Source organism: Amphibalanus amphitrite, unplaced genomic scaffold, assembly GCF_019059575.1.
Source record: "Amphibalanus amphitrite isolate SeventyFive unplaced genomic scaffold, NRLGWU_Aamphi_draft 000600F_arrow, whole genome shotgun sequence".
Taxonomy (NCBI): domain Eukaryota; kingdom Metazoa; phylum Arthropoda; class Thecostraca; order Balanomorpha; family Balanidae; genus Amphibalanus; species Amphibalanus amphitrite.
In genome coordinates, this window is record NW_024882094.1 from 165,328 (window position 1) to 192,527 (window position 27,200).

At 48.8% G+C, this 27,200-nt stretch overlaps 2 protein-coding genes across 10 annotated transcripts in view; both read left to right on the top strand.

Annotated features, from left to right (window-relative positions):
- The first annotated feature begins 2,158 nt into the window (after positions 1-2,158).
- LOC122394573 (probable phosphorylase b kinase regulatory subunit beta) overlaps positions 2,159-27,200 on the top strand; it is a 43,139-nt gene continuing 18,097 nt past the window's right edge. For 3 of the 9 annotated variants that reach the window (XM_043391550.1, XM_043391551.1, XM_043391559.1), the window contains exons 1-8: positions 2,159-2,406; positions 4,096-4,170; positions 16,965-17,162; positions 17,534-17,669; positions 22,972-23,179; positions 25,721-25,917; positions 26,252-26,411; positions 26,686-26,883. In XM_043391550.1, coding sequence (XP_043247485.1) covers positions 4,119-4,170; positions 16,965-17,162; positions 17,534-17,669; positions 22,972-23,179; positions 25,721-25,917; positions 26,252-26,411; positions 26,686-26,883 — 1,149 coding nt within the window. In that variant the 5' untranslated portion in view covers positions 2,159-2,406; positions 4,096-4,118. The remainder of the gene's footprint in view (positions 2,407-4,095; positions 4,171-16,964; positions 17,163-17,533; positions 17,670-22,971; positions 23,180-25,720; positions 25,918-26,251; positions 26,412-26,685; positions 26,884-27,200) is intronic. The other 6 variants (XM_043391552.1, XM_043391554.1, XM_043391555.1 and 3 more) reach the window with 4 other exon arrangements.
- LOC122394575 (bladder cancer-associated protein B-like) lies at positions 6,430-9,897 on the top strand. The gene is made up of 2 exons (XM_043391561.1): positions 6,430-6,614; positions 8,127-9,897. Exon 2 carries the CDS (start codon positions 8,137-8,139, stop codon positions 8,371-8,373), a length of 237 nt encoding a protein of 78 aa, XP_043247496.1. The 5' UTR covers positions 6,430-6,614; positions 8,127-8,136; the 3' UTR covers positions 8,374-9,897.

The following is a 27,200-nucleotide window of genomic DNA, read 5'->3' on the forward strand; positions in this document are numbered from 1 at the left end:
TAATGTCAGTGAATAAACTGAACAAATGGTTCATTATTTCACGTCCGGGCGGTGGCCCGGCCGTAACAAGAGCCGGATTAGGTGTTGTTCGATCTCCCTTCCAGCTTGACTTCTGGGCCATGCGGTATTCGAAAGGTCGTCAAAATAATGAAATTTTACTCCAGTTTTTCTTTGCCAATGTTCGAAAGGATGCCATATCTAAAACAAATAGCTAAGCCATTTTTAGGTCAGGCAAATTTTTGTGTCCATTTTTGGCTCGTAGCCGTTTTCTCCAGTTTAACCTTAAATCAATTCCTTAGAAGGCAAACACATCCAGAAATGGACGATTTGTCAAACTTTTTTTCTGTGTAATTTTTACCAAAGGCGTTTCCGATATTGACATTACCACCATCGTCTTTCTAGCGTTAAGATAAATACTCTGTACTTTCAGAATGAAATCCTGATACAATTTGACCTAATTAGGCTAGATTGAATACCTGACCGGAAAATTTGACTGAATGAACATGAATGACTGAATGAACATTTGACTGAATGAGCATAAATAGCTGACCGCAAGGTAGCCTGGCAGAAAATAATAATGTTACATATCGGTCTGTGCTCATAATCTTATACATACAACATACACTAATATGTTGGAAAGATTCGTGTATTTCCTAGGCATTCTATAGAATGCCTGAAAATCAGGCATTCTATAAAATGCCTAGGGATTCTATAGAATCCCTGGTGGGTCAGGCATTCTATAGAATACCTAGGGATTCTATAGAATGCCTGGTCGGTCAGGCATTCTATAGAATGCCTAGGCATTCTATAGAATGCCTGATTCCACACATTGCCTGTAACATATATAATATATATAAAAATACATGCCGATAGTCTGCCGACATAATTCAGACTAGACGAAATGTCTACTAGACGTTTAACAGTTTGTTAATCGTCTAGACGTTTAACAAATCAGTTAAATGACACCTGATAATTTTCTCTCTTATCACGTGAAGCAATTGTAAGCACTGTCTTTGGTGCGGGATGAGCATCAATTATCATCGTATGCTCTAATTTTAGAAGCTACGTAGGTACGTGCTGTGAACCAATAACTTGAAGAGCGGGAACATTTCGCCGTCGATTATTTCTCTTGACCTGATCAGTTGTCCTGGCCCCTGGCCTTCAGCATCGATGAATCCCTTTTAAATAGTTATTTTTGACATCGTTCGAGCACCGCTTACCGCTTGTCCCTGAACCATTATGTAAACGGGCAGTTTTCCAGATCCACTGACCGCTTCGGGGGTTAGGAACTTATCACGGGAATCATGCTCCCTTTCCCACAAGATCCATGCTCCCCTAAGAGAGGCTAATTTTAACATTACGCCTATGACATTGCACTGTAGAAAGAAATGGACGGCCCACTATGGGATCTAACTTTAGAGGATCCCTCTCAGCTTTTACTTTTTAGCACCGGTTGGGGCTTTGCCAATGCCCACCGAGCATCGGCTGCCGGTGCAACCTATATGAGCCTTCGCCCATCAACTTTTGATGCCGGTCACGGGAAAACACTTATCGTCAATAAGGAAGCCACATTCAAGTCAAACATAGACAAATGCATCCTTGAGCTAACTGGGGCGTGTGTGCGCCTGGTAACATTACGCCACCGAAGCCGAGCGTGAGGGCAGCGCCATCTACTCTGACATTATCAAATAGAAGAGCGACACCTAGGCAGAACTTCACTTGTGCTGCTGTAAGATGCTGACCAAGACAATCAACTAGCAATTCATGGCAATTTATGATTTCCTTCCGATGAATACTCACCCTGATAAATGATTGAATGGATAAAATCTCAAACATTCTTATTTTCTCAGCGCTGGGACCTAAATTTCAAACATTAGCTGCAGTGGCCATTTTTGATAAAATATAAATGCATGCAAATATTCCTCGGCTTGAAATTCCTTTGTAAACGTATTATGCCATTCGAATAACTTGCATTTACATTTCAAAAACTTTTTTAAATATTGTTATTTAGTAGCTCAACAAAAAGATCTCATAGTTCATACATAGCACCGCATGGCATATAACAATCACGCAATCATTCCTCACAATTTTAATTTGCTTGTGCTCACTGCGCCACTATTTGAAACTAGAGCTCCGATAGTTGTCTTTTTCCAAGGTCACTCGTGTTTGTACCAAAGTTTGTACACTGGGAAAAAAGAAAATCTCCACATTTAGCAACATTTTGGCTGAAACGGGAAACCGTGTTTGTGAATTGTGGGTTTATTGAAGGAATGCCGGGCTCTTATAGAAAGCACCGATAATATTCTAACCGTGCTGCTGACTCGGACTCAACACAAATTTGGGTTCGAGTTGAAGACAGAGCTGAAGGGAAGCTGCAGAGTTTCTGATTTTATAGCTTCATAACAGGTAAGTTATTGCCTTGGGACTCATTTGCCTCACTCTTGAGTTAATATTCGTTTAAACCCACAACTGAATTGAAAATGTGGATTTAATGATTTGCTATTGTCACTCTAATTCTTTGAAGATTCTTTCTAATTTGAGAATTCAATTGAACTGATTCCCTGATTTCTAAACCGTCAACTCAATCGAGGATTCATTTAGAAAATACAAGGATACATAACTACCTAATTGTTAGATCTGGTCACTTCTCACATTCCTTTGAAATCTAAGTAGCAAAGAATGAGTTATAATCGCTTAAATCATTGACCTTAATCGGAAAGGGTGGCTGAAGACCGAGGCAGGAGGTGTAGCAATGGCAGGATTTTTTTGTTGCTCTGATTGATTATCATTGATAAAATCTCTACTAGATCCTTTCTTTTCTTACACATTTTGTGTGAAATTTGAAATGAATGATGATGTTTGTGTCTTAAAAATATTTTTGAAAAAGTGAATAATTTTGATTTTGGACATCTGAGGCTAAAATGATTCAAATGCATTCATAAGCATTCAAAGCAATGTTGTTTTTCATGAGGTGACTGAGCTAGTGTTACTCCATTTCCATTGGTCTATGACCGTAGATGCACCCTTCTTCCCATAATTTTATTACATGGACTGTGCATAAATTGCATGCAATAATTGCTTAGGATTTGGTGTGATAGTTCTTACAAATACTGAACAGTCTATATTTTGGCCTGTCTTGTTATCTGGGTCTGCCCATTTGTCTTTTCTCACAGCCAGTCACTGTCAAACAGCAGCAATGCCCAGGTCCAGAGCTGTTCAGGGAGCAGCATACTTCTCCTCCAACCAGTGCCCAGAAGGTCATTCTGCAGCTTAACTTGCCCAATGCCCATGTCTTCTGGCACAGCCTTTTTAGGCATGCACCCCTGCTTGTTCTCCCAATTTGATCTCTAGTGGGTGGTGCACTGTGGGGTTGTTGTTGATGCAACCCCAGAAAAGGTTTTTGGTGATGCTGTTTTTGCTTTCACACATGCCCAGTGCCCTGTAGTGGCGCATGACTTCCCATTTGAACACTGGCAATGCAGAAACAATTATAAATCCAGCTCCAGGCTCTCAAGAGCAATGTGTCAACCCTGTTGGGCCAGAAACTTCTGCAGAAAGGTTTCCGATGTTTGGAAAGGAAAGATCATCAAAAAGAGAGAATGAAGTCAATGTTTTATTTTCTGGAAAGTTTGCCAAAAAAGAAACTGCTGTAATTATATATTTTTTGATGTACTATCGTGTGAACGCACATTGCATTGCAAGTGGAATGCAGACCATCAATCTTTCATAAGGGATGCAAAACTCAAAATTATCAGACATTAGGAGAAGTCATGCTAGCAATTCAGATTGCTCACGCACACGCTCGAGTGACGAGAGGTCATTTTCCCACAATGTTGACGACCTGTTATCAATAGGCCACCAATCGACCTCATTGGCACAGACTGGGACACAGCTCGCCACTCCACGAGCTATGGTTCTGATCTCGTATCCGTCGTCCTCGCCTGTAGAAATAGTGCCAACTACCAGTGTTCCTCGAGATTGTAGAGCGCTCCCCATCAGTTCAGCAGACCTTGCTTTCTTCACGAGCGATACATCTTCACCCCAGAACCCGGTGCCAGAACTCCCCGCTTATTCAGACGGTATTTCCTATTGCAGCGACTGACTCGGACTAAGTCAAAATGACGCTAGCCTCCGGCGACCCCGACTCCACTGAGCCCACCTTTCGAACAGGTTTGCCGGGATGCTGCCTGCCCTAGTCGTTTGTTTAGTGACATGGCTGTCTATTCGGATGACTTATATGATGTGACTAATTGGTAGTGTAGCCTTTAGACTCTTAGTTAGTTGCTGAATTATAAAGTATGGTGTTTGGTGGGCATGGCATGTGCTGGCCTCAGGTCTAATGCCTTACGGTGGCGTAATATGGGCTGAGTCGGTAAAGCTGATTTTCATTGTGTGTGTTTCAGAGCCAATTTCAGCCCGACTTTTAACGAGGAAAAATAATGTTTGTTTAGTGTTAGCGTTTGCATCACACTTTTCATCTCCATTAGGTTCTTTGTTGTACCTTTTTTAGACTACCATCAAACAGTTTGTTTGATGCATTTAAGAAGTTGGCAAATAGTCGAGCCTAGCGATAAACGCACAAGCTTATGAACTGGATCAACTTTCCACGTTTCTTAACTTCGATATTTTGAAGCATAGCTGCATGTGATTGAGACTACGCTCTGATGCTGGAGCTATTTATGCTTTTAAGTTTTAACAAAGAGCGTTGACCGGGTCCTGTACCCGATGCATGTTGCAACTCGTTCTGCCTTGCATGACGTGACAATGGCATAATCCTTGTGAAATCTTTATTCTCGTCATGTTTTGATCCGATGTAAGTTGTTGGTTCCACAATTTGTCTGCTTTATCTCATATAACGGAGTGAGTTGAAAGGCAGTTTATGTTCGTTATGTGGCCGTATGCCTTAACATTTCATATCCATCCCCGAACAATTAAACTCGTCTTGTGGAAGTCTCGAAAAAAAAATTCTACCTTTTTGTGGCCAGTGCTTCAACCTATCGCTTTTTGTTTTGAAACGAATTCTCACTTCATGAGATTTTATGCACTTGGACTTCTAATGAATGTCTGTTTACTATATCATCCCTTTAATAACCTCGCTCGGCGTCCCACTTCAGGCTGTTCATTCAGTGAGCCTGAGGACCTTACATAATACCCTCTCTGATGTCACTGACGTGTGGAGTGAATGCCGTAAGCCGTTCCGGTATCTTCATTTGCCGGGATTATCTCTCATATTTGGCACACTTTGGTCCTGTTTATTCGGACGGGTTTGTAGGACAGTGCAGCTAACCCACCGGACCGGCATTACCTTACCCCGACCGGTATCTCGCGGTGACCCAGTCCATGTGAGGGGGTTAGGGTGGCCAAATACGGCCAGTCCTGGCTGGGAGGCGGGCCGGCCGGGCCTTCTGTCGGGTCTGGGCCGTGGGTCGGTCAGTGTCCAGGGAACCGGACGCGCCGGTCCGGCCGGCCGGCCGCCGGTGTCGGCCGGGGCGATGGCCGCTGTAGGTGTCGTGGTGTCGCTCCACCGGGTCGGGTGGACCGTGAGCTGCATACCACGGCACTGTTTGAATAGGCAGTCTGGGTTTGAATGGTATCCTCTTGATTGAATGGTATCCTCTCGAGGTCCAGTTTCCTGGGTCAATATCGGGATGTAATGTGTATGACTTGACTGTTTCGAAGCCCGAATGTGGATGGACTGCCAAGGAGAAGTTATTTTGTTTTGTAGATTGGAATGTGCTATTTTCGTACCAGGATGGTGGCATGTAAGACCTCTTCTCAAGGAATTGGGATCGACCGGCTCGAGCTTTGTGAAGTATTTAAGGATGGTTACCGTCAGAGTTCAAGGCAAGCCATTGTGCATATATAGTCGCGTATTCGATTGGAAAAAAAAAATTGAGACGGTGTTTGAGTTACCTAGTTACTTGCACGTAAAGTAATCTTGACTTGCACCGTGTGCAAAATTACCTTCCTATTGGCCATGACACATTTTACAATTAATTGTCCACGACTGCCTTTTTTAAAAGGTCATGTTTGGGTGCTTTGTTAGCTTTTTTGACACAATTTCCGTAGAAAATTTTTGTGGTTATTCGTATATTTCATGCCTCATTTATTGGTTACCAATTACCTTTGGTGTGTTCATACCTGGCTTTATTTGATTGAAGGGTATAAACAAATTTGCTCGATTTGTTTTACTCTTGTGTGTGGTGACCTTGCCGTGCTGACCTTGCGATTCGCATACTCCCCCACCACACGTATCGACCGCTTACCCTCCCCTTCACCCTCCTGCCCTCTGTTCCGGTTGGCACCGCCCCAAACCGACTCTGACCCACCGCCGTCACGCCGTGGGCGTGTGATGTCGCGGTGCTCCCCCGGCCCGTCCCTCCGGCTGTGACGCTGCTCAGGGCGGGGGCGGGGGCGGCCGAATGCGTCATCGGCCGACGGCCGGCGGCCGGCGCCGTACGCCGTACGCCGCGCTCGCTCAGTCTGACGTTAGACGCCGGCCGGGCGAGTGTACGGTGACTGAGACCGGGCCGAGTTGAGCGCTCTGTGTGGAGAGAAGAGGTGATCAGTGGCCAGTGCAAGAGCGGACACCGGATTGGTGAAGGTTGAACGAGGTGAGTTGATACTGGTGGTGAGAATGCTGAGGCGTGAGCCGCATGCAGCAGGATAATAGGCACAGCACAACGTAGTTGTTTGTATAATACGATATACTGTTAATTGTACTAATTTGTGCTGGGTGTGACATGCATTATGTGGCGTATCAGTATGCATATAATGCAGCTCATTTGAAATAGCTCCTTTGATACGCTTTATACTCTGTGATAGCTGCCCCACCGTTTTTCCTACATGATAGGTAAGATGCTTTTACTCTGCTATGGTTGTGATGTTATATAAAGTGGAATTCCCTGGATACGTTGCACGAAACATCGCTTTATCACTACTGTATTTCAGCATCTAAGACCCGGATCCCGGTCCCTATCTGTGCGTGCCCGTCCCCGCCGACTGCCTCTGTCTTCAGAGCGCGATGACGTAATCATTCTCGGTCCTTCTTTCCTTGTTAGTATTCTGAGCTGTTTATAGGTTATATAACTCATTGTTCAGAAGCCTGTTCAGCTCTGTTACATAATTTTCGTTTTCATATTCTTCTGCGACATTTATTAGATTTATTGGAGTCCATATAATGTAACTGCGCACCGTTTCAGCCGTTGCGTTGTAGCTGTAATTTAGAGACAAGCCTCCTTTTCAAAAATCCCGTTAGCTCTCTGCGTTTGCCCCAGTGCCTGGCAGCACAGTTTGGCCCCCGAGCCTCCCTCGGTGTGATGACAGGCGTCAGTGCGGCCCTTGCGTCACCTCACGCCACTGCGGCGGTCGCCGGGGCCCCGGGCGGGCGGACTGGGGTGGGCCGGGGTGGTCTGGTGCGGGGCGCCCCCGCCCCACCCCGGCGCCGGTCCCTGGCGGCTGCAGGGTGCTGAGTGCAGAGTGCAGAGGCCCTGTGCCGGCACGCTCTGCTCCAGCACCCGGCCCCTCCGCCCGCCCGGCGCCGCTCACTGGTGACAGCCGGACCGAGCGAGCCGACCCGTCAGCTGACGGCGGAGCCTCGACCGCCGCGGTTGCGCTATCTAATCGGGACGGGACGGGCTTGTTGTCCGTCACCACCCGCGCGGCCCATCCCGGAAGGCTGTCTCCGCGGCTAGCGCAACCCGCCCAGCCGGAGTTGCCCAAAAACCCGGTGTCGCCAGCGAAATGATTTTTGTGCTGGACTCAAGAGGATGACTGTAAACAGTAATTAAAACAGCTTACGTAACCCTTTAAGTTTCGTGTTCTTTGCCCGGCTGATAATGGGGCCGAAAGACATCCTCTCTCCTGCATCGTGTTTCACAATCAGCCTTTCTGAGACATTTGAGTACTGCAAGCAGGCAACGCTCAGACCAACCCACAGATCTAGACCAACCACCTTATTCTGGGAAGTGGGGCTTGATATTTATTGGTTGCTGATGGCGATGATTTGAGTGCTTCCAGGGACCACTAGCCACAAGGTTATTCCGCGCTCTTGGAACGCATCATGAATAATGCATTTCTCCGTGCTGTTGACCCGCTATCTGACTCCGTCGCTCTCTGTGTTGCAGGCGCCGCACCATGTACTGCCTGCAGTGGCTGCTGCCGGTGCTGCTGCTGCCCAAGCCGCTGCAGCCGGCGCTGCTGCACACGCACGCAGTGTTCGTCGCCCTCTACCTGGTCGGCTTCTTCCTGGAGAAGCGGCCCTGCATCGTGTGCACGCTCGTGTTCGCAGCCTCGATGCTGGTGTTCTGCTCGTCGGGCCCCGGCGGGTGCCTCATCTGGGGCGTCGGCTGCGAGGAGGATGAGTTCGTCTGACCGACCCCGGCGGCGACCGGCACCATGTGACCAAGTGTGACAGGACGCCGTGTGACGGCGTGTGACAGGTCGTCGCGTCACGTAGTGTCGCGATGCCGTGTCACGGAGGGTGATCAATGAACGCGGCGTGCGGCCGAACCGCGCCGCGCTGGCTACTCAGGGTATCCGCTGAACGTCGCAGAGGTCACAAGTGCGGGACGCGGACACAAGACTTGGGTCGGCGGCAGGTCTGTGACTGCGGAGTTCTTCAGATTTCTGCGGTTCTGACCTTCAGAATCGGCGACTGCATATTCCGATGGACAGTCGCGGACGGGGGTTGCCCTTGACAATCCGTACCGCTGGGAGGACTGACAAGAACATGTCACGTCTTTGTCCGTGACAGAAGCCGTCGTTGCGAATCATGATTTCACCGTCATTCCTGATCATCAATCTTACCGGATTCGACATGAGAGTATCATGTGAAGCCTCTGGTACAACGTCACAAAGAGTCGACGTCGGCATCACACATTTAACAAATAAGGATTCGGCTCTTGCTGATCACGCAGAGGTGAATGTCGGAAAATCTGAGATTGCCTTCTGTTTGCGTGATGCTGGTGATTTACGCAGAAGTATGGAGTCATCCGAACCGCAAGCCGGGTGGAAAGTTTGGGGTCATTGGAAGGTGAAGAGCGGTACCTGAGGATGAAATAGCGTTTATTTACCCTTCACCTGTCAGTGATGTGATGGCAACCATCGTTCATGTATTCGGCGTTCTCTGATGTCGGCTCCGAGTGTTATCGAAGGAGGTTGGCTTTGGCGCTGGGACGCCTTTTAATTACTCAGTGCATGTGCTATTGATATGTTAGAATTGCAAGGGATTAGTTGGCATTAGTTCATTGTAATTTATTTATTTAAATGCTAGTGTAATGAACTTGCATCGTTCGCACTTTCAGACAGTACCAGATACAAAATATAGTTGCAAAATGCCATAGAAGATAGTTTTTCTTGCCAGCACAGTACTTGAGGCACTGAGACCTGTGTCCGAATTTTCGCCGCATCAGGCGGTCGTTTTGGGTCAAGTTGCACGGCCTTTGCAACGGTACCTTCCGGTCGTGTCCTCCTAAAAAATCTCCATGGAGCTGGACTGGCTCGATGGGACCGAAACTGGTTTACCCGGTGCTTGTCTCCTGCTGTAATCGAAGCCGGCCGGTGGGGTGACCCTGGAGTGGGACTACCGGTCCGACGGGGCGCGGGGCACGGGGGGAGGGGAGGAAACTGGTCACATCGGCAAACTGTGATTGTGTTGCGAGAGGCAGGCACGCCTCGACTCTCTGTGATTGTGTGTAATGTGCCGAATTTACCAGTCAGCGTTGGTGGACGGTGGTATCCACTGTTCATATTGTGTGCTGTGCTTTGTGAGGGCTCCAAGTACCCGACCGCAGCGGTTGCCATTCGCCCTTTCACCGTGTACTTTGACCCTGTGTCGATACTGTGCTCAACCTTGTGTGTTGTCTATATCTGATTGCAATACATGCCTCATGTTGATGACCTTGTTTTGGTCGTCACGAACCCGCACCCCTCCACTGTGTCATGTTGAAACGACGCGCGTGCACTGCACTGATGCCTGTGGCTCGCCTTGGGGCACTGAGCCTGACCTTGGCATTCACATCGCATCGCCCCCGGCGAAGGGCAAGCCCTCGCTCTCTATGTCAAGGCACTGCTTTGTTGACGGCCGCTGTCGATAGAATTGGCCTAGTGGCAATGCAATCGCTGAGGCTGCGCTGGCCAAGGCTGCTGGCTGCTGGTTGCTGGCTGCTGGCCGCTGGGTGCTGACCGCTGGGTGCCGACCGCTGGGCGCCAGCGCTGGTTGTTGGACCAGTTCACCACGGAAGTGGAGCGCAGTTGTGTGCAAGGAAAACTGCCCAGGGCCACAACGGGAGTTCCGTGCACAGTGCGCGCTTGCAGAGGCATGGTTCGATCGACGCTGGTCGACTTCAACTGGGGCAAGGTCTTTCCGCGTCGGAAAAAGGCGGCGATGTCGCTGCACTGTTTTTATAGAGTAGCAGGAACTCCGCTTTGAAGTCGTATAAACATCGTAAAAAGCTGGCGGAATAGTCAGTTGAGCATTGATCGTCAGAATCTTGTAGTTAAAACATGTTGACAACTCTACGTTGACAACTGCAAGGTATCACGCGACTATTGACCTCTTGACCTCAAGCCCGGCCCTGGGCGGATTATAGCGGTTGGATTCCAGGAACGACAGCGACGTTCCTCGCCAGACGTCCTGCTAAAAGAAGATGTAAACATTTGTGCGACGAAGTCTGCTCAGTGATCGCCAGACGGTCGGTGCGATTGGTTCCCGTACGAAGTTTTTGTTAAGTTATCGACTATTCGACTGCATTTGAAACGAACCACACGCACTCGATCGATGTTCTTTGTCTTCATACAGTAGCGGCGGAACACCTTCAATTAAGGGGGGGGGGGGCACTGCCGACTTTTGGTCCCATTCTTTCCATGCAACGCCCATAGGGCTAATGTTAAAATGCCAAAATCAAAGGAGGCACGGTGCCCCGGTGCCCTCCCCGTTCCGCCGCCTATGTCTTCATAACAAGCGTTTCAAATAAAATTGCTTCCAATCGGAAACCTTCAGCGTGTCAAGCGTAAATCTACAATGCACAAATATTTTACAAGCGTATTAGTTCGCTAAAACATGTTTCCTTGCCGCTCTACCCTATTTTGTGGTCCGGTCTGAGGTCAGCTTAGACCGCTTCCTTTGTCTCGTCTCGCGTTACCCGGTCACCGTCCACTGCCTGCCGGTCTGACTGGCCAGCCGGTACGGTGTAGCGGGATGGACAGCTGCGGCACGCCGGTGTCCACCTGGCTCCCGAGTACGTTCAAACGACACATCCCTGCAGTGGCAGGGCCGACGGCGGTCCGTCCGTTGTCTGCAACACCTGGCCTCCCGGTCCGCCAGACGTGGCGGGCGACGTCCGTTCGGTTGGCAACAGATGGTCGACTAGATAGATACACGAGGTCAAGACTCAAAACTCCAAGGCTGGAGCGACGGTGGCAGACCGTTCGTCGGGTCGTTAGACCAGTGTTGACTCCTTCTGATCCGCTCAGGACACGGCGGTCCGCTGTCGCTATGTGAAGGACGGCTCTCTTGGCAGGGCCACAGTCCGACGCGACAGCCTTGTGTCTGATCTCGGGTGGCCGCCGCGTTCCTGTCGTGCCTTTGGATTCTGTCGGCCGGAGACAGATGGTGCAGAACCTTGACCTGGCCACGGGGGTTCCGCCGCGCCTCAGGTCGTGATGCTCTGGCCGTTACTGGGATTAGTGGTACAATGAGGCGAACTCACGACCCAGTCTCACGACTCACAGTCTCAGGGCTCGCAGACTCACGACTCGTGCTTGTCGGCCCCTCCCGTCCAGCGGTCTCACAGAGCGGTTCTCGACAATTTGTGAGGTGACCGTCAGGCTGTCGGTTGAGTTCTATCGATTTTTGTCGGATGCCCGTCAGGTTGTAGGTCTTCCTCAGCCGCGTGCCAGCGTAGCCTGCGTTTGGCACGCCGTCGGCTTCCTCGGGTTCTCCTTGGTTGCTAAAACGAAGCACGATCCTCGGGTGGACCAACGGCGCTTTTCCTCCTCATTGGACATGGCATGTTCGTGGGCACTGGAATTAATCGGTTATTCACTCAGGAATGATCAGCTGTGATTGTGAAACAATCGCTGGTGCACAGAGGCTGAGTAACGGGTTACACGATGAATAAGGTGGAAGACGGGAAAAAAATATTTGTCGTCCACATGCTATTTTAGTCCTTGACTCCAGTCCCCAAGGCTGCTTGGTTTGCAGCTGTCGTGGGTTCGTTGTCTCTTTATTTCGTCTTCGGTAACACAGGCGTTGCATAGAACTTGTGGTTTGCTTAGAAGCTGTTCGATGGGCTGGGAACCAGCCTGGCCGCTGTATGGTGCAAACATGTCTGAAATCTGCATCGCAAACCAGAAACGAGCCTGGGGGATCTTCGCTGGACACAATTTACCCGCCATACATTTGGATGGCTTGTTATAGCTATATAGAAAGACGACATTTTCACCGCCACTGGCTGTGACAAAGGGTGAAGGAGCTGTACCTAAGTGAATATTGTACTATTAAGAAACGCGACTTATTCACATTTTAGCCGGCGCAAGCCATGACGCACATTTCTGATCCGGCGATTTCTGGTAACTGAGGTCTGGCGTGCAGCTAAGCTTCTGTCTGATCCGCGGACGCACGCTCCCACACACATCGGATTTATTTCTACCTGCTGAACCCCGCGACACAGAGCCATGCCTGCAACGGATCTATTTGTACCTGTTGAACCCCGCGAGAATGGCGTGCTGGATAAATTTGAATGCGCCGACAGGTATTGATGTAGGAGGGCTTGCGGTGTTCAAACTGATAGCTTTATTCTAGTTAACCTGGCGTAGTTCACAGTTCAGTGAGCTGAATTTAGTTCAGTGAAGGAGCAGCAGCCTTTTAGACTGTGTTCCGCGTCAAGCCTGGGTAAATACGCTGACTCCGTCCGATATCGGGTCCTTCCTGCTGGAGCCCGGTTTTCCCTGTTGCCGTGAGCCGCGCTCCAGTTGGCGTGTCAGAATGTCGGGGGCCCATCGGCCTTCCTTGTCGCTACCCAGAGCCGCATTGTTCTTCCATCAGCCGGGCTATACAAGGCGACCGCCGCGCCGTCCTCCTCCAGAACTATGCATTGTCTGTGAAACAGCTTAGATGTTGATCCCCTCCAGCTCCGCTGGCGGCATGTTCGTTTGTGCTTTGTTGAGCTTACAACTAACAAGCTCAGAGCCGCACGCAAGCTTAAAACACACCAGCGTAGAATGCCCGATCGTTTGTGTGTTGCTGTCGTCACGGTTGAGTAGGCACCCTTGCTCCTCGTTCGGTCAGCTGGGCCTTTCACGGCGCCGTCCAGCGCGGCCGGCGGTCAGGGTCGCCGCGTGCACACTTTCCCCGTCTCTCCCCGGCCTCTTCCAGAGCGCTCCATGACTTTCCAGTTGAGCCTCCGCCGTCCGAGTCATGTAGTGTTGATCAATTCGGAGGTTTTGCTACGTGGTGAGAGGCCAACAGCATACAGTAATGCCTTACCACTATGACGGTGATAAGGAGTCTAACATAAATTATTGATGGTGGTCACATGGATATGGAAATTATCGTGTCCGGCTGATGCACCGCGTGCCAATCCATCTTTTGCGTCTTCAACCGTCTTCTGCGGAGTTGGAAGCGGTTCGTTTGGCTTGTGGACATTGGACATTCCCTCTGCGACTGTATCTAAACGGTGTCAAGGAGATGCCCCCCCCCCCCCCACACATTCACCATGCGCGCCCAGTGTTTACACTAGTCGTCGATAGCCAAATGGTTTCCCTCAACACGCAACAGTCGCACCACTGCAGGCAGTCGTCAGACTCGCCATCAGTCGGCTATATCCTGTATAGTCTGGAATACTGAGCCCGTCGTAGACTGAGGAAATTAGCCCGTTTTGTGCAGGTATTAGCCAAATATTAGTCACTGGAATCCGTGACGTTTTCAGATTAGGATTCCCTTCTCTGTAGCTACTATTTTCGGCTCATCTCCATTGTGTTCTGGCAGCGCCGGGTGACGCACGGTGAGTCAGCGTCTGCAGAGAGCCCCGCGTTGTGCACGGGTTGTGCACCGTGCACGGTATACCTGGCGGTGACTCAGCCGATCACAGGTGCGTCATGCTCCGTCTGCGGCGAGTTCCGACTTGCCTCCAGGGCCGGGTGGTGCCCGGAGATGGCGGCGGGTTTTACCATGACGCTCTGTCCGGGGGATAAGCGGCTCAGCTGCCGAAAATGTGCGTCATTGTTGCAGAAAGTGAAGGCAGTATAGGCATCCGCGTAGTTAACTTTTATATTTCTCAAGGTTCCCTTATGTAAAGCGCACCGACGCAGTTCCCTTAAAGTTTTTTTTCTTTCTCTTTCTCTTGAAGGCTCTTGAAGGATGTCTTCTCTTGAAGGCTGTCTACCGATTAAAATTGAGCAGCACCACTCTGATGGTTCCCGCTGTGCACTCCTGTGCCACGGATGATCAGTACAGCATTGTTTGGGCTTCACGACCTGTTTACATTGAGCTGAGGTCACTTGTGCCGGCCAACATGTGATGATGTTTGGCTAAAGAACTGGTCAGCAGACGGGTGGCGCCGGCCGGTCGGGGGCCGGGGTGCCCGCCGACCTCCGGGCCGGGGTCGGGACGGCAGCCGTGACCGGTTCCTCGCGGGGTCGGCCGGTCGGACAGAGTCTCCCACAGAGACTGCTTCCTGCTCCAGCGCGGGGCCTTGACCCCGAGACCGCCTCTGCCGGATGGCTGACGTGTCGGAGGTCGTGGCTTGTCTGTGTCATGGCATGCCATGGGGTGAGCTGCACTGCACGGCTTGAACTCCGGTGGGTACTGGCAACTAGGTAAAGAGGTGGCTGGGCAATAGCCTGAGCGTCACAAAGTCTGTTGGTGCATTTCCCAAGCTGTGAGGTCATGACCTTGTCCGCTGTGACCTAGTTATGCAAAGCCGTACTCTAATCGCGTCATCATGAAGAAGGTCACGTCGCGATTATGACATAACATTGTTTGTCATTGTCGTTATCTCTGTAGCTTTACACAAAACACCCCCGTAAGTAGTTCAGCATCGCTTTAGCTCAGGTCCTTGCCCTTCCCGCTAGCCTAATTTCAGCATCAGTTTATCGCCCCAATTAGTCTCAATACAGTCTCTCATCACTGATGACAAGAAAGTGTGACACTATTACATCTCGTTACAACCTATTCATACGAGTGTTCGCCTGACGATCTCGACACTCGACGTGCTGCGAGGTGCGTGGTGACCAAGTGATGACATTCGGTCAGCCTCGTGTCTTTACACCGTGACCACTGCCGGCTGGCTGAATGTCGCACTGGCCGGGGCCGAGGTGGGGGTCAGAGCTGAAAGGTTTGAGCTTCGGAGCGCTGTTCCATTCGCTGACCACAGTTGGGTGATCTGATTATTTACATCACATCATCACCCGGTCGAAGAAGGTGGAACTTCTGCCTGCCTTTTGTTGCCCTGCGGCTGTCCTTGCTATCGGCAGGACCAGTGATGGAGCCCCCCCCCCCCCGTTTGTTTCGCCACCCTCTGACAGCATGATGTAAAACTGCGCGTCCGTGAGGTAAAACTGCGCCACCGCAAGCCTTGCCAGCTAGTTACGGCGGTGACGTTGCAAAATATGAGATGAGCTCAGCTGGATAAGCCGCGCTCATGGACATTTCATGAACGTTTGCGAGGCTCGGTGCTATTATCACCACTTCCTGAGGATGTGCAAGTTGATAATCACCTACAGTTTATAATGCAGTGATTCACACTGACTACTTAGCCCTTCAGATCCCTGATAGATGAAGCTTCGGACATGTTCGGTTATTCCCCGTGGTTGCATTTGAATTGTGCAATGAAATGGCGACGACAACCTTTAATCGCAACTTGTGATCGCTTATGACGATGGGTAGATGCATACTGAATGTAGCAGCCTTGTCCATCATTCTGGCCTCCTGTTCTCCGCCCCGGCTCGGCTCTCGCCCTAGTGAGCGCGCCCATGGCCACGGCGACTGTGATCCACCCTCGCGTTTCGGTGAGGTATTACCGGCATGACAGACGGTGACAGAACCCGGCGGTGAAAGCTCTCAATCTGCGCAACCCGTGTACCAAGTGGTACTGCGCAGTGCACTGAAACACAACGGCCGAGGCCCGAGCTACTTATCACAATGGATGGATGCGCATTGCGCAGCAACTCGGTCCATTTTTGACACCTGCGCATCTCCAGCTTTGATCTTTTACATGTATCTTTCATAATACTTATCACTGTTTGAGTAGCTTTGAGTAGCTTTTATCCGCATGCTTGGATACCTAGAGAAGGATGTCCAATGTCCATTTTTGCCGGTTAGCCGTTTACCACGGGGATTGGTTGCATGCACGGTACTAAATGGTACTAAATGCCACGCTGAGGTGTCCCCAGCCCCAAGGACGGATCGGAATGTAGCTCTGTGCGGTGGCCCCTGGGCCCCCGGCTGCACGTGTGCCGGCCTCGTGCATGTCGCGATGTCAGTGATGCCGGTACTTTGTTGTCATGGTAACCAGCAGCTAATGACGGACATGCCGCCATAAGGAAGTTTGGTGGGTCTTACATAACCCCGTAGGTGGCATGATTCGCAGTTCCCGCCCAACGCTTTAGTACGCAGGTGTCAAAACTTGAGTCTCTAGAATTATTTCCAGTTGTTACCAACACTTAAAACCAGTTGTTTTATTCCATCAATTATTTACGATGTTGAAAACTCATTAGTCATCTCAGTAAGATTAGAACGGGTAACTTTCCCTGGCTGGTTGTAAGTATCCATCTGATGCAACTACCCGTAACTTTTGCCGTTCATTACCTAACTCAATCGGTCACTTTCAACGAAGCTCGTGGTCGCTTATATAAAAGATAAGGCATATCTTAAATTGCTAGTGACTCTTCTTGCCCTTAGGCCAGTGCCCTCCCGAGCGCTGACCCTGCTGACCTCTCGCCCTCCCCTCCCCGCTCATCAGGCCGTCGTCCGTCGGCCATCTGCACAATTCCAACCATGAAGGTGACACCGACGCCGACAGCCGCCTACCTGTCGGGCGTCGTGCACAGTCGCCGCATGGGGCGCACGTTCAGCATCGGAGACATGGACCCGGACACGTTCAGCCGCATCAAAAACTACGACGAGACCGTCGGCAGGCTGGACCACTACTACGGCGTCGGTGAGTGATGCTGCCGTGTTGTGCTTGGGTGTAACGGGTGTATTTGGGGTGTAATGGATGTATTCTGGATGTACGGATGGGTGTCAGTGTCAGGCCTAGAGAAGGTTTGAAGGGCGCCTGAACTGCGAGGGTTATGCGTAACGTTATGCCACGGCATGCTATTATGCCGAAAAATACGATGTCATGGGGGGTGCTGCTGTACTCGTAGGACGTAGTTGAATAGTCGGTGCTAAATTTTGGTCGCTAGTCTTGATGTGCTGCTATACATTTATTGAGTTGTTATAAAGTACCGTTGGGCTGAGATAGGAAAACCAGAATCGATGTACCCCGAAAATGCACCCTGTCTGAGCCTTGTCCGTTATGTTCCTCAGTGAAGCGGCAGCTGATTGCCAACCAGAGTTTCATGACCGGCCAGTTTCCGGAGAGTTCGGCGGAACGGGTGGTATCGGACGTCCGGACCAGCCTCTACTGCGCCTTCTCCATCTGGTGTCTCCACCAGGCCTACAAGTGAGTGTCCTCTCTAACCAGGCCTGAGTTGGGAACCCGTCCTCTCCTCTACTGCGCCTTCTCTATCTGGTGTCTTCACCAGGCCTACATGTGAGCTGCTGTCCTCTCTAACCAGGCCTTCAAGTGAGCTGGGACCCTCGTCCTCTCCCCGTCTAGCGTTATCCACATGTGACACGGTCTCTGATGCGCCTTTCAATCTGGTGTCTCCACCAGGCCTTTAAGTGAGTCGACTTCACCGTTCGAAACACGAGTGATGTATTGTTAACGCTCTGCGTTGACGTCCCTGGTTCGATGTCGCAGGGATGATGTCCTTGTGACCACACTATCCCTGGTTGTGATGACACAAGTTGAGTTTGTTGTGTAATGCGTTGCCAATGGTTAACGTAGAACTATAATTAGAAACGTGTGGCCACGTGTGGCTTATCGCATAGCTTAGTTATCATATGAGCAAAAATAAATTACACGAAACCAAACGTTTAAAGGGACCCTCCCACCTTCAAAAAAGTTAATGAATTGGGATTAAAAAGATGTCGCTCGGTTCAGAAAGAGCAAAAACAAATATCTACCAAATTTCATCGAAAAATATTCACCGGTTTTCAAGATATTAGACTTTTACTTTTGTTTACTTTTTGGGATCTCCGCTGTTCCTAGCGACTTTATTTGAAAGTGCGGCATTTGTTGCGCGCAAAGCAGGATATACTACCGCGTGCTACAAAACGTTTTAGTCAAACATTTAAAAATCGTTAGATATCTGCGCTGACGTCACACATTCAGAGGGGTATTCCTATGCATTAGCCCCTCTGAATCAAAATGCTGCAATTTTGAAATTCAATATTTCCGACTTAAGGTATTTCTCGATGTTGTGAGTGCCGAAACCGGTAATTGTGAGCCAGGGACCCCATTTTGGCTATCTCAACTCAAATCTAATGTTAAGGTGGGAGGGTCCCTTTAAGCGCCCTAAACCCCCAAATCGTCATCATCAAACAAAACGTTTTGACGCATTAATCGCGCTGCATTGAGCGCTGCCGTTATGAGCTCTTGAAACGAGACTGCTATGGGATACGAAAAAGGAAATGTATTGGGAATAGTTTATCTTAAATCCACTTCACGACATAAAATTGTTTAATGTGTCCCAATGTTTAAAGTTCTCAGAGTTCAGCTTCCTAGGCTCAATAACGTTGAACGGGAATGTCTGGAAAAGGAAATAACTGTCGATGAGCTTGGGGAAACATTGCAGAAGTTTAGCAACAATAAAAGTCCTGGATCTGACGGGTTTCCTTACGAATTTTATAAAGTTTTTTGGATTGATTTGAAATATTTTGTCTTTAGATCCCTGGATTATGGTTTGAAAAATGGTAAGCTGTCAGTAACACAAAGAGAAGGAATTATAACCCTAGTTCCTAAGCCCGGAAAACCTAGAAATTTGATATCCGGCTGGAGGCCTATCACGCTTTTAAATTCAACATATAAAATTTTGTCTGGAACATTCGCCAATAGAATGAAAAAGGTTTTAGATTCTATCATTCACACAGACCAAACAGCGTTTTTGAAAAACAGGTTTATTGGCGAAAATATCCGTGTTACTTACGATATGTTGATGGAAACGTACAGCAAAAACCTTGACGGCATATTATTATCAATAGATTTCCAGACAGCATTTGATGTAATGAGCTGGAGGTTCTTGGAATGTTGTCTGAAGAAGTTTAACTTTGGACCAAATTTCATTAACACATTTTGGTGTTTGCACGCACAGACCTTTTCACGGATCATTTATAACGGACAACTGTCAAAGCAACCAATAAACATAGAGAGAGGCTGTAGACAAGGTGACCCGATATCTTGTTACTTCTTTATTATTGGAGCAGAAATCCTTGCAAATAAAATCAGAAGCAACCGCAGTTACAAAGGAATAAAAATAGGACAGACTGAGGTTAAACTGACACAATATGCAGATGACACAACATTTTTCCTTGATGGCACGGAAGAAAGCATCAGAGCCGTATTCGGTGAACTTGGATGGTTTGCCAAATTCTCAGGATTGAAACCTAACGTTTCAAAATGCAACGCAATGTGGATAGGACACAAGGCCTATACACACGAGACATTATGCCCTGATATACCTGTAAACTGGGTCCGTAAAATTAAGCTTCTTGGTATTGTATTTAACCCTCATTGTGAGAATATAGTCGATGAAAATATATCCCTGAAAAAAGATGCAATCTTGAGAACAATCGGAGTATGGAAAAATCGAAATCTTACGTTAGTCGGAAGAATCACCATTGCCAAAACATTGTTATTGTCTCAAATGACACACCTTTTATCATCATTACCTGATCCCAGTGAAAAAATTGTGAAGGAGATTAACAAAATAATATTTACATTCGTTTGGGGCTCCAAAAGAAACCCACTTAAAAGGCTAAGACTATGCCAGCCTCTTTCTTCCAATGGTTTAGGAATGATAGATCTTTCATCGTACATCAGATCTCTTAAAATAAAGTGGATAAAAAGACTGATAACAGGCAAACAGAGTGCCTGGCAATCACTTATTCCAGTAAAGATGCAAAACGAATTCATATGGAATTATGGTGTAAAAGCTTTGAAAAAGGTTTTGAAAGAAATAAAGAATCCCTTCTGGAAAGATGTGGTCGTAGCCTGGTTGCATTTCTCTAGTGTCTTTATAATACCGGATGAACAAATATGTGATGAAAATGTATTCAATTCAGACTTCACCAAATTTCAGAGCTCGCGACTGCGAAGTTGGGAAAGTAGAGGAATACGTGTAATTGGAGACCTATTTCAACGGTAACGAGCTACTGACATGGCAAAACTTCAGAGCGACTTATAATATCCCTTGCAATTACTTGGATTATTACGGTTTAGTGCGTAGCTTACCTAGAGTATACCAACAGAACCAACCAGATAACTGGCGTCAAAATCAACCGTCAATATCTGCCCGCATATACTATCTTTTAAATAATAGAACATTTACAAAAACATTGGCACTTGGGCTAATAAAAACAACCGCTCATGGGATGCAATGCGATATAGCAAGGATCACGAGAAAGTGGAATCGGGACATTGGCTGCTTTGAACAGCAATCTCTGCTCACTGTCAAAGGTAGTGTGCGTGCAACACGTTATATCTCCTTTCATTATAAGCTCATAATGCGAATTTTAACAACAAATTCCTTTTTACACATGATACACATTAGAGAAAATGACTTATGTACCTTCTGTGGTGTAAACCAAGAGTCTCTACTACACTTATTCCTAAAGTGTCAACACGTTCAAGCTTTTTGGCTGGAGATATCGCAATATCTTACGAGAAATGGAATTGGTCAGTTAAACGATAAAGTCAAGATATATGGAGACGATACAAGTTTGCTGAAAACGCATATAGTGACACTGGCAAAATACGTGATTTATGATGCTAGATATAAAGAAGTTCGCCCATCCTTTCACCAGTTTAGGCTATCCCTAAAATGGGATTTTGAATCTGAGAACTTTATCGCTGCCAAGCAAAACGATTTTGAAAGTTTCAACAAAAAGTGGAACTTAGTCCTAGTCGATTTAAATGACCGGAGCTTTCAGGGCCGAGCGCGAGGAGGAGAGGAGCTTTGCCAGAGGAGCTTTGCCAGCAACCCTGGCGGCCGAGCGCCGTAACTTTGATTGCTCTTTTGGAATGCTGCTCATGTTCCATGTATGTATGTATACATGTATAAACTGATGATCAGCCACCGCTCCCATGACCCATCCGGGCCAACCCGGGACCGGCCTCTTTGACTGGGGCCGGTCGGCCGGCCGGGCGTGCGGGGCGCCGGCCCTACAAGTCGACGGCTCGCACGCCCGGCCGGTGGATAGGGGGCGCCGCCCGCGATACCCCTTCGCAGGGCGGCGCGGGCGGTGGCTGATGGCCCGCCTGGAGCGCCGGGGAGGTAACCCACAGCTCTCCCCGGCTGGGGAGGTATCCCCCAGATCTCCCCGGGGCCGGGGCGGTTCTTTAGTCCACGATGGGACACCGCCCCGGCTTGGCCAGGCGGGCCACACCACAAAGGAGCAAGTTTTTTTTTTTAATTTGTTTCTTTTCCTAGCTTTCACTTCCTTCCCTTTCCTTGAGCGATGTGATGGGATGAGACACGCGGGCGGCGGGGTCGTGGCGGGCGGGTGGTGCCGTCTATCATTGCTGCACAACTCCGCTCTTGTACAACATACTACATAGTATAAACTTAAACGTGAGCGTGACAGTTATTACGGCTTCAGCAGTCTCGGCGCTTTTAACCCCATCGTCAACTGTTTGCCGGCGGTGCCCTTGCCAGAAGCTGCTCCCGGCAGTCTGACTCTGTCCGCCGCCACGGGCTGCGCTGCCGCCGCCGATGAGCTTGTATCATGGAAACGTGCATCCTGTTTACCCGTTCTGTTATTAGCTTTGTGTTTAATGTTTTCTTGCTGTTTAATGTTTTCTTTAATTTAAAGTTGGCTTTCTCATTGCCGCCAATGCGTGGCGCCATCTGGACCCATGCAGGAGACGAGTGGCGCCACCTGCCGCCACTCCACTGCTCATTAATTGTAGCTATGCCTGACTGGTGCTGTGTGTTGTTTGTTTCTTTCCTAGTGTGTTGTTTATTTGTTTTTGAATCATAAAGATGTGAAATAAATAAAGATGTGAAAAAAAAAATGTTTAAAGTTCTGGGGGCGTCTGACTCTCCGGCCTCGAGGCGGGCACGTGCTGTACCGTAGCGGAATCTGTGAATCGTTTTTACCCGCCGTGCCCCGTCCGGCCGCGGCTCAAGGCTGCGCCGCCGATCGCGCGGGGAGGCGGGTTTTTGTGCGCTGCGGCCGTTTGTTAGTGTCCCCTGAGGGCGGGATGGTCCATGTTTTTGAGCTCGCATTCCCTCGCGTTGTCCGTAGCTCAACTGACGTTGCCGTTCGGCCGATATGCGCACTTGATCTTTGGCCCACTGATAGAGCAGAAACGTGATTGAATGTATTGATAGACTCCGAAACGTGACTGTACGCACCGACAGCTGATAGCTCGCTCGCCCCATGATCAATCAACGGCTATGATGATGGTCTTTGTTATGATGGCCAGTTTTTATACCATGTATTTAATGAGTGGCCGGTTATGTTTCCCATCATGTCAACCTGAACTTATTCCAACGCACTCTCTCATAGTCTGGTTCTACCATCTGATACACCGTAATTCTCCTTCTGCTTGCCCATTGACGTATTCTGTTCTCTCCCCCCCCCCCTCCCGCCTATTTTATACCACACTTACCAGTCTGACGGACTATGCGCCTCCCCAGACGCATTGACGACGACCGCGGCAAGACGTTCGAGCTCGGCCAGTCTGTCGTCAAGTGTATGCGCGGCATCCTGCGATCGTGGATGAAACAGGCGGACAAGGTGGAGCGGTTCAAAGCTAACCAGACGACGCACAATGCGCTGCACTCCAAGTTCCACCTGGTCACCGGCGACGAGGTGCTCACATGTGAGCAGTACAATCATCTGCAGGTGAGAGGGGAGGCGAGCTGGTGGAGGCGTGTGATTTGGTTCAGAGGGAATGAGGTGGGGTATGCGAGATTTTAACCGTACAATCAATGGAAATTTGACACATACTAACTACGTCATGGATCTCGGCTGTTTTGTCATGAATCCTGGATGCATTACGTCATGGAGTAGTTTGATTATTTACTGTTTAGTTCTTGGAACATCGGCGCAGGACTGGCTGTATTTCGTTGTTATTTTGTCTAACGGTAATCCCCTTGCTGTGGTTATAATGATTTACGACTCATGACTACCACTCGATTGCCTCCTTTGGTCTAATGCTATTTCAAAACGGCGCTATGCCCTGATCTTTGAAATACATTAACAACCACGTATTGAATGCATCAGGTTTGGACGTATTGCGGAATCTGACGGGACTATTAATAGACTTTGCTCACTGTACTTTTCCGCAGATACCAGCTATATGTCGACACTTCCTGAATGTTCGGTATCAGTGATAAACACCCTGCCCTTTAGCCACCCGGTCTTTTACCACATCGGTGCACTCACTGCCGCCCCCACGTCACGAATATTGCCAGTGAATTCACTTCCCTAGTAACGATTTCACTCTGTGAACAGTGGACTGTAGTGCGATCGACTCGGTGTCACTAACTGGAAACGCATACTGCTCCTAAACTATTGAATTGCACTATCCTCGGTAAATATGCGGCGATGGGCGATCTGGAGAAGAAGTTTTGCCCGATAACGCTCTACTGATCTTAACGTAAGCCAAACACGATTGAGGAATTCACTAGCATTCGCTTGCGGACAATCTGTCCTTTTACAACCGGTTTCAAGTAATCAACGCAGGTACGGGTTTAAGTTTCAGAAACTCATCAAATTTAATCCATCAATGAACTCAGCACTTTCACTCTTGGCCACAATGTCTTGAGACCGGACTAAGCCGTCCTGATTGTCCTGCCGCGTTTGTGGTTTGAGCTGAGGTCTTATTATGTATTACAACAGGCTGAAGCATTGATTTACGTTAAAAGTTTAGTGTAATACCAAAAATTGCTTGCTTTGTGGTACCAGTTTAGCTATACCCTTGCGAGTTTTGCTGAATTTTGTCCTCGGTAACTAGACTGATGTATGAGAATAATGCGATGGCCAAGAAAGTAGTTGAAGTTGAAGTTGAAGCTGTCCATGGAAAGAGGCCTCTTTCAAACAAGGGCCTGCGACTTCCTCGCTTTCACTTTTACTTTCCCTCCACGATATTCCTTCTTTAAGTAGCTTACATAATGACAACACCTTCAAATCGAAACCATGGAAAGTGATTTAACTATTTCATAAGAGCGACGGATCAGTCATGGATCTTGATGAATGCCTATCCTTTTTTCTTCATAATCGAATTTAAATTCTTCAGCCTTTTACTCACATCTACAAGTGGTTTCAACACCGCGCCAACTTGCCTGTCTGTAGCCTGTCCTTTTTGCGTGTCAGTTTTTATCTATTGCACGATATTATAATGCTAGGAAATCATATTCCATAGCCGGATGTCTAAAGCCAGTGCTGCAGCATGCCCGCACGAGTTGACAACAGCGGCAACGCTTCCCTTCCGGGTCCCTGGTGGGTCAGTGCTGCTACCAGCAGTGACCTTGGTCTGTCATTGAACGTCGCACGATATGCTGATTTATCACCCGTTAACCTATTCATCCGATATCAGTCTCTGAGCGGGGTCTGGGTCACTCTGGGCGCGTGCGGCTCCGCGGCGTATCTAAGCTAAATGTATGCCGAAATGCACCGAAGCCGATTATATGCCCTGTTCCGCAATGACATGCATGGAAATAACATGGTAGCCATGGACCAGTGAGACTGGTTGTTGAGCATGACTGTGCAGTTTTTGTTCCTGAAGGCTTTCGGGGTTTCTAGGCCCATATGCTCTGTTGCTGGGCATATTGTGTGCAACGGTGGACATGTTTCGGCAACCTGAGGGGCTTTGGATCGCTTTCTGATTTTATTTTTATGCAGTGCACAGTCGGATGGTTGCAAAGACAGTGTTCGACCTTAATGTGGCGTGTTTGCGATGAAAGACAGTGTGAATAAGAGGGAAATGGGATAGCCCTCCTCTTGCGGCACAGAGCGCTACTTATCTTATGTCTGAGCCATTCATCAGCATTTATTCTTTTATCGTATTTACTTTGAGCCCTGTCAACTTTTGGGATAAGCACTTTGTTTATAATTTGACGCTTATTTTTCGAACCACCCACGTCGCAGTTTGCTTTATTCGTGCGAACCCCTGCTAAACGTATCGAATTCAAGCCGTGTTTTCATGCTAACGATCTGATACTCTCTCGATCTGGATCTGTTACTTACTCGCTTCTCGTTTCATCAGTATCACAAACTCATTATCCACTCATCACTGTTCACATCTGCCCTGCGTCTGACTGTCCTATCCCGCTGGGGACAATTTCTAATAACTGCTCTTCATTACACGCCCCCGGGGATGCCCCCCCCCCCTGCCCACCGGGCGCTCGTCTGACGCTCCTGGCGCTCTGTTCTCGTCCTCAGATCGACGTGGTATCGCTGTACCTGCTGTTCCTGGTACAGATGACTGCCTCCGGGCTGCAGATCGTCTTCACCATCGACGAGGTGAACCTGGTACAGAACCTGGTGTACTACGTGGAGCGCGCCTACCGCACGCCCGACTTTGGCATGTGGCAGCGGGGCAGCAAGTACAACAACGGATCGTCCGAGCTGCACGCCAGGTGGGGGATATGGTCGCAGGGATGGTGCAGAGACGAGGGCTTATTTGTGTGGGTAGGTGAGACGTGAGAGGCTGGTGTCGGTAATAAGAATTATCGATGGTAGTGCCTGAGAGCCAACAGCCAGATCATTTACGTAGGTGTAAAGGTGTCGTTAACAACAGGTGGCTCAGGCACGCGTCATGCAAGCATCACTTATTTGCCGATTTCAGTCTCGACTCTTGGATTAGTCAGGCCCGCGTTGTTTAGAATTCAACTGAATTGTACTCTGCCTAGATGTATTTTTGTTCGTCTATGTCGAAGTTCAATCGGTCTGACTTTTTCCCTCTCGCCTCAGTTCGATCGGTCTGGCCAAGTCTGCGCTGGAGGCGGTGAACGGCTGTAACCTGTTCGGAGACCACGGCAGCTCCCAGTCGGTCGTCTATGTCGATATTGACGCCCACAACCGCAACCGGACCATCTTCGAGACGCTGCTGCCGCGCGAGTCCAGCTCTACGGTACGCAGCGAGCGGGCGAGTGGGAAACGGCGCTGGGTGTTGACTGTTGAGACGATGGTCATTCAATGTGATGAGGTGAAGTAGAGATAAATGGAACTAATTAACGGTGTGATGAATTCATTTGAAACTTACGAGTGGAAGTGTTTAGCTGAAGTCAGTAATAGAATTGGTGTATTTTGTGTGTACTATTTGCAACGTTTGCTGAATTTGCTATGGCTGTATCAGGTGATGAATGGCCTGACAATCTCTCTCCCCTCTCCCCCTCTCTCCCCAGTCGAGCGACATGGCTCTGATGATGGCCATCTCGTTCCCGGCGTTCGGAACACACGACCAGCTGCTCTACTCCAAAACAAAGTCGAAAATTGTGCAGAAACTGCGCGGAAGGCACGGCTTCAAGCGGTTCGCCCGCGACGGGTTCGGAACGGTGCTGGAAGACAGCTCGGAACGATTCTACAAGGACAGCACCGTTCAGGTATTGAAGGCATATAGAAGGAATATATCGCATCATATTTGTACAAATGGAGGCAGAAACGATTTTTGATGTGCTGAGGCTATGTATCATGAAGCAGAGACAAGAATAGGACCGAAAGAATATAGTTCGATATGCAAAAAGGAAATTTTGCTGCTTTCTGGATCAAATTTTGTTTGCAGTTCATTGACTGGCACTAGTTGCTACGCGCACACTTTTTTTAATTACTGTTGAATAGTACGGGCATGCTTCATTTCATCAAGTGCATGACCCTTCGACGTGTGCTTCAGTTCCAGAAAGAAGAACTTTCGTCCTAATGT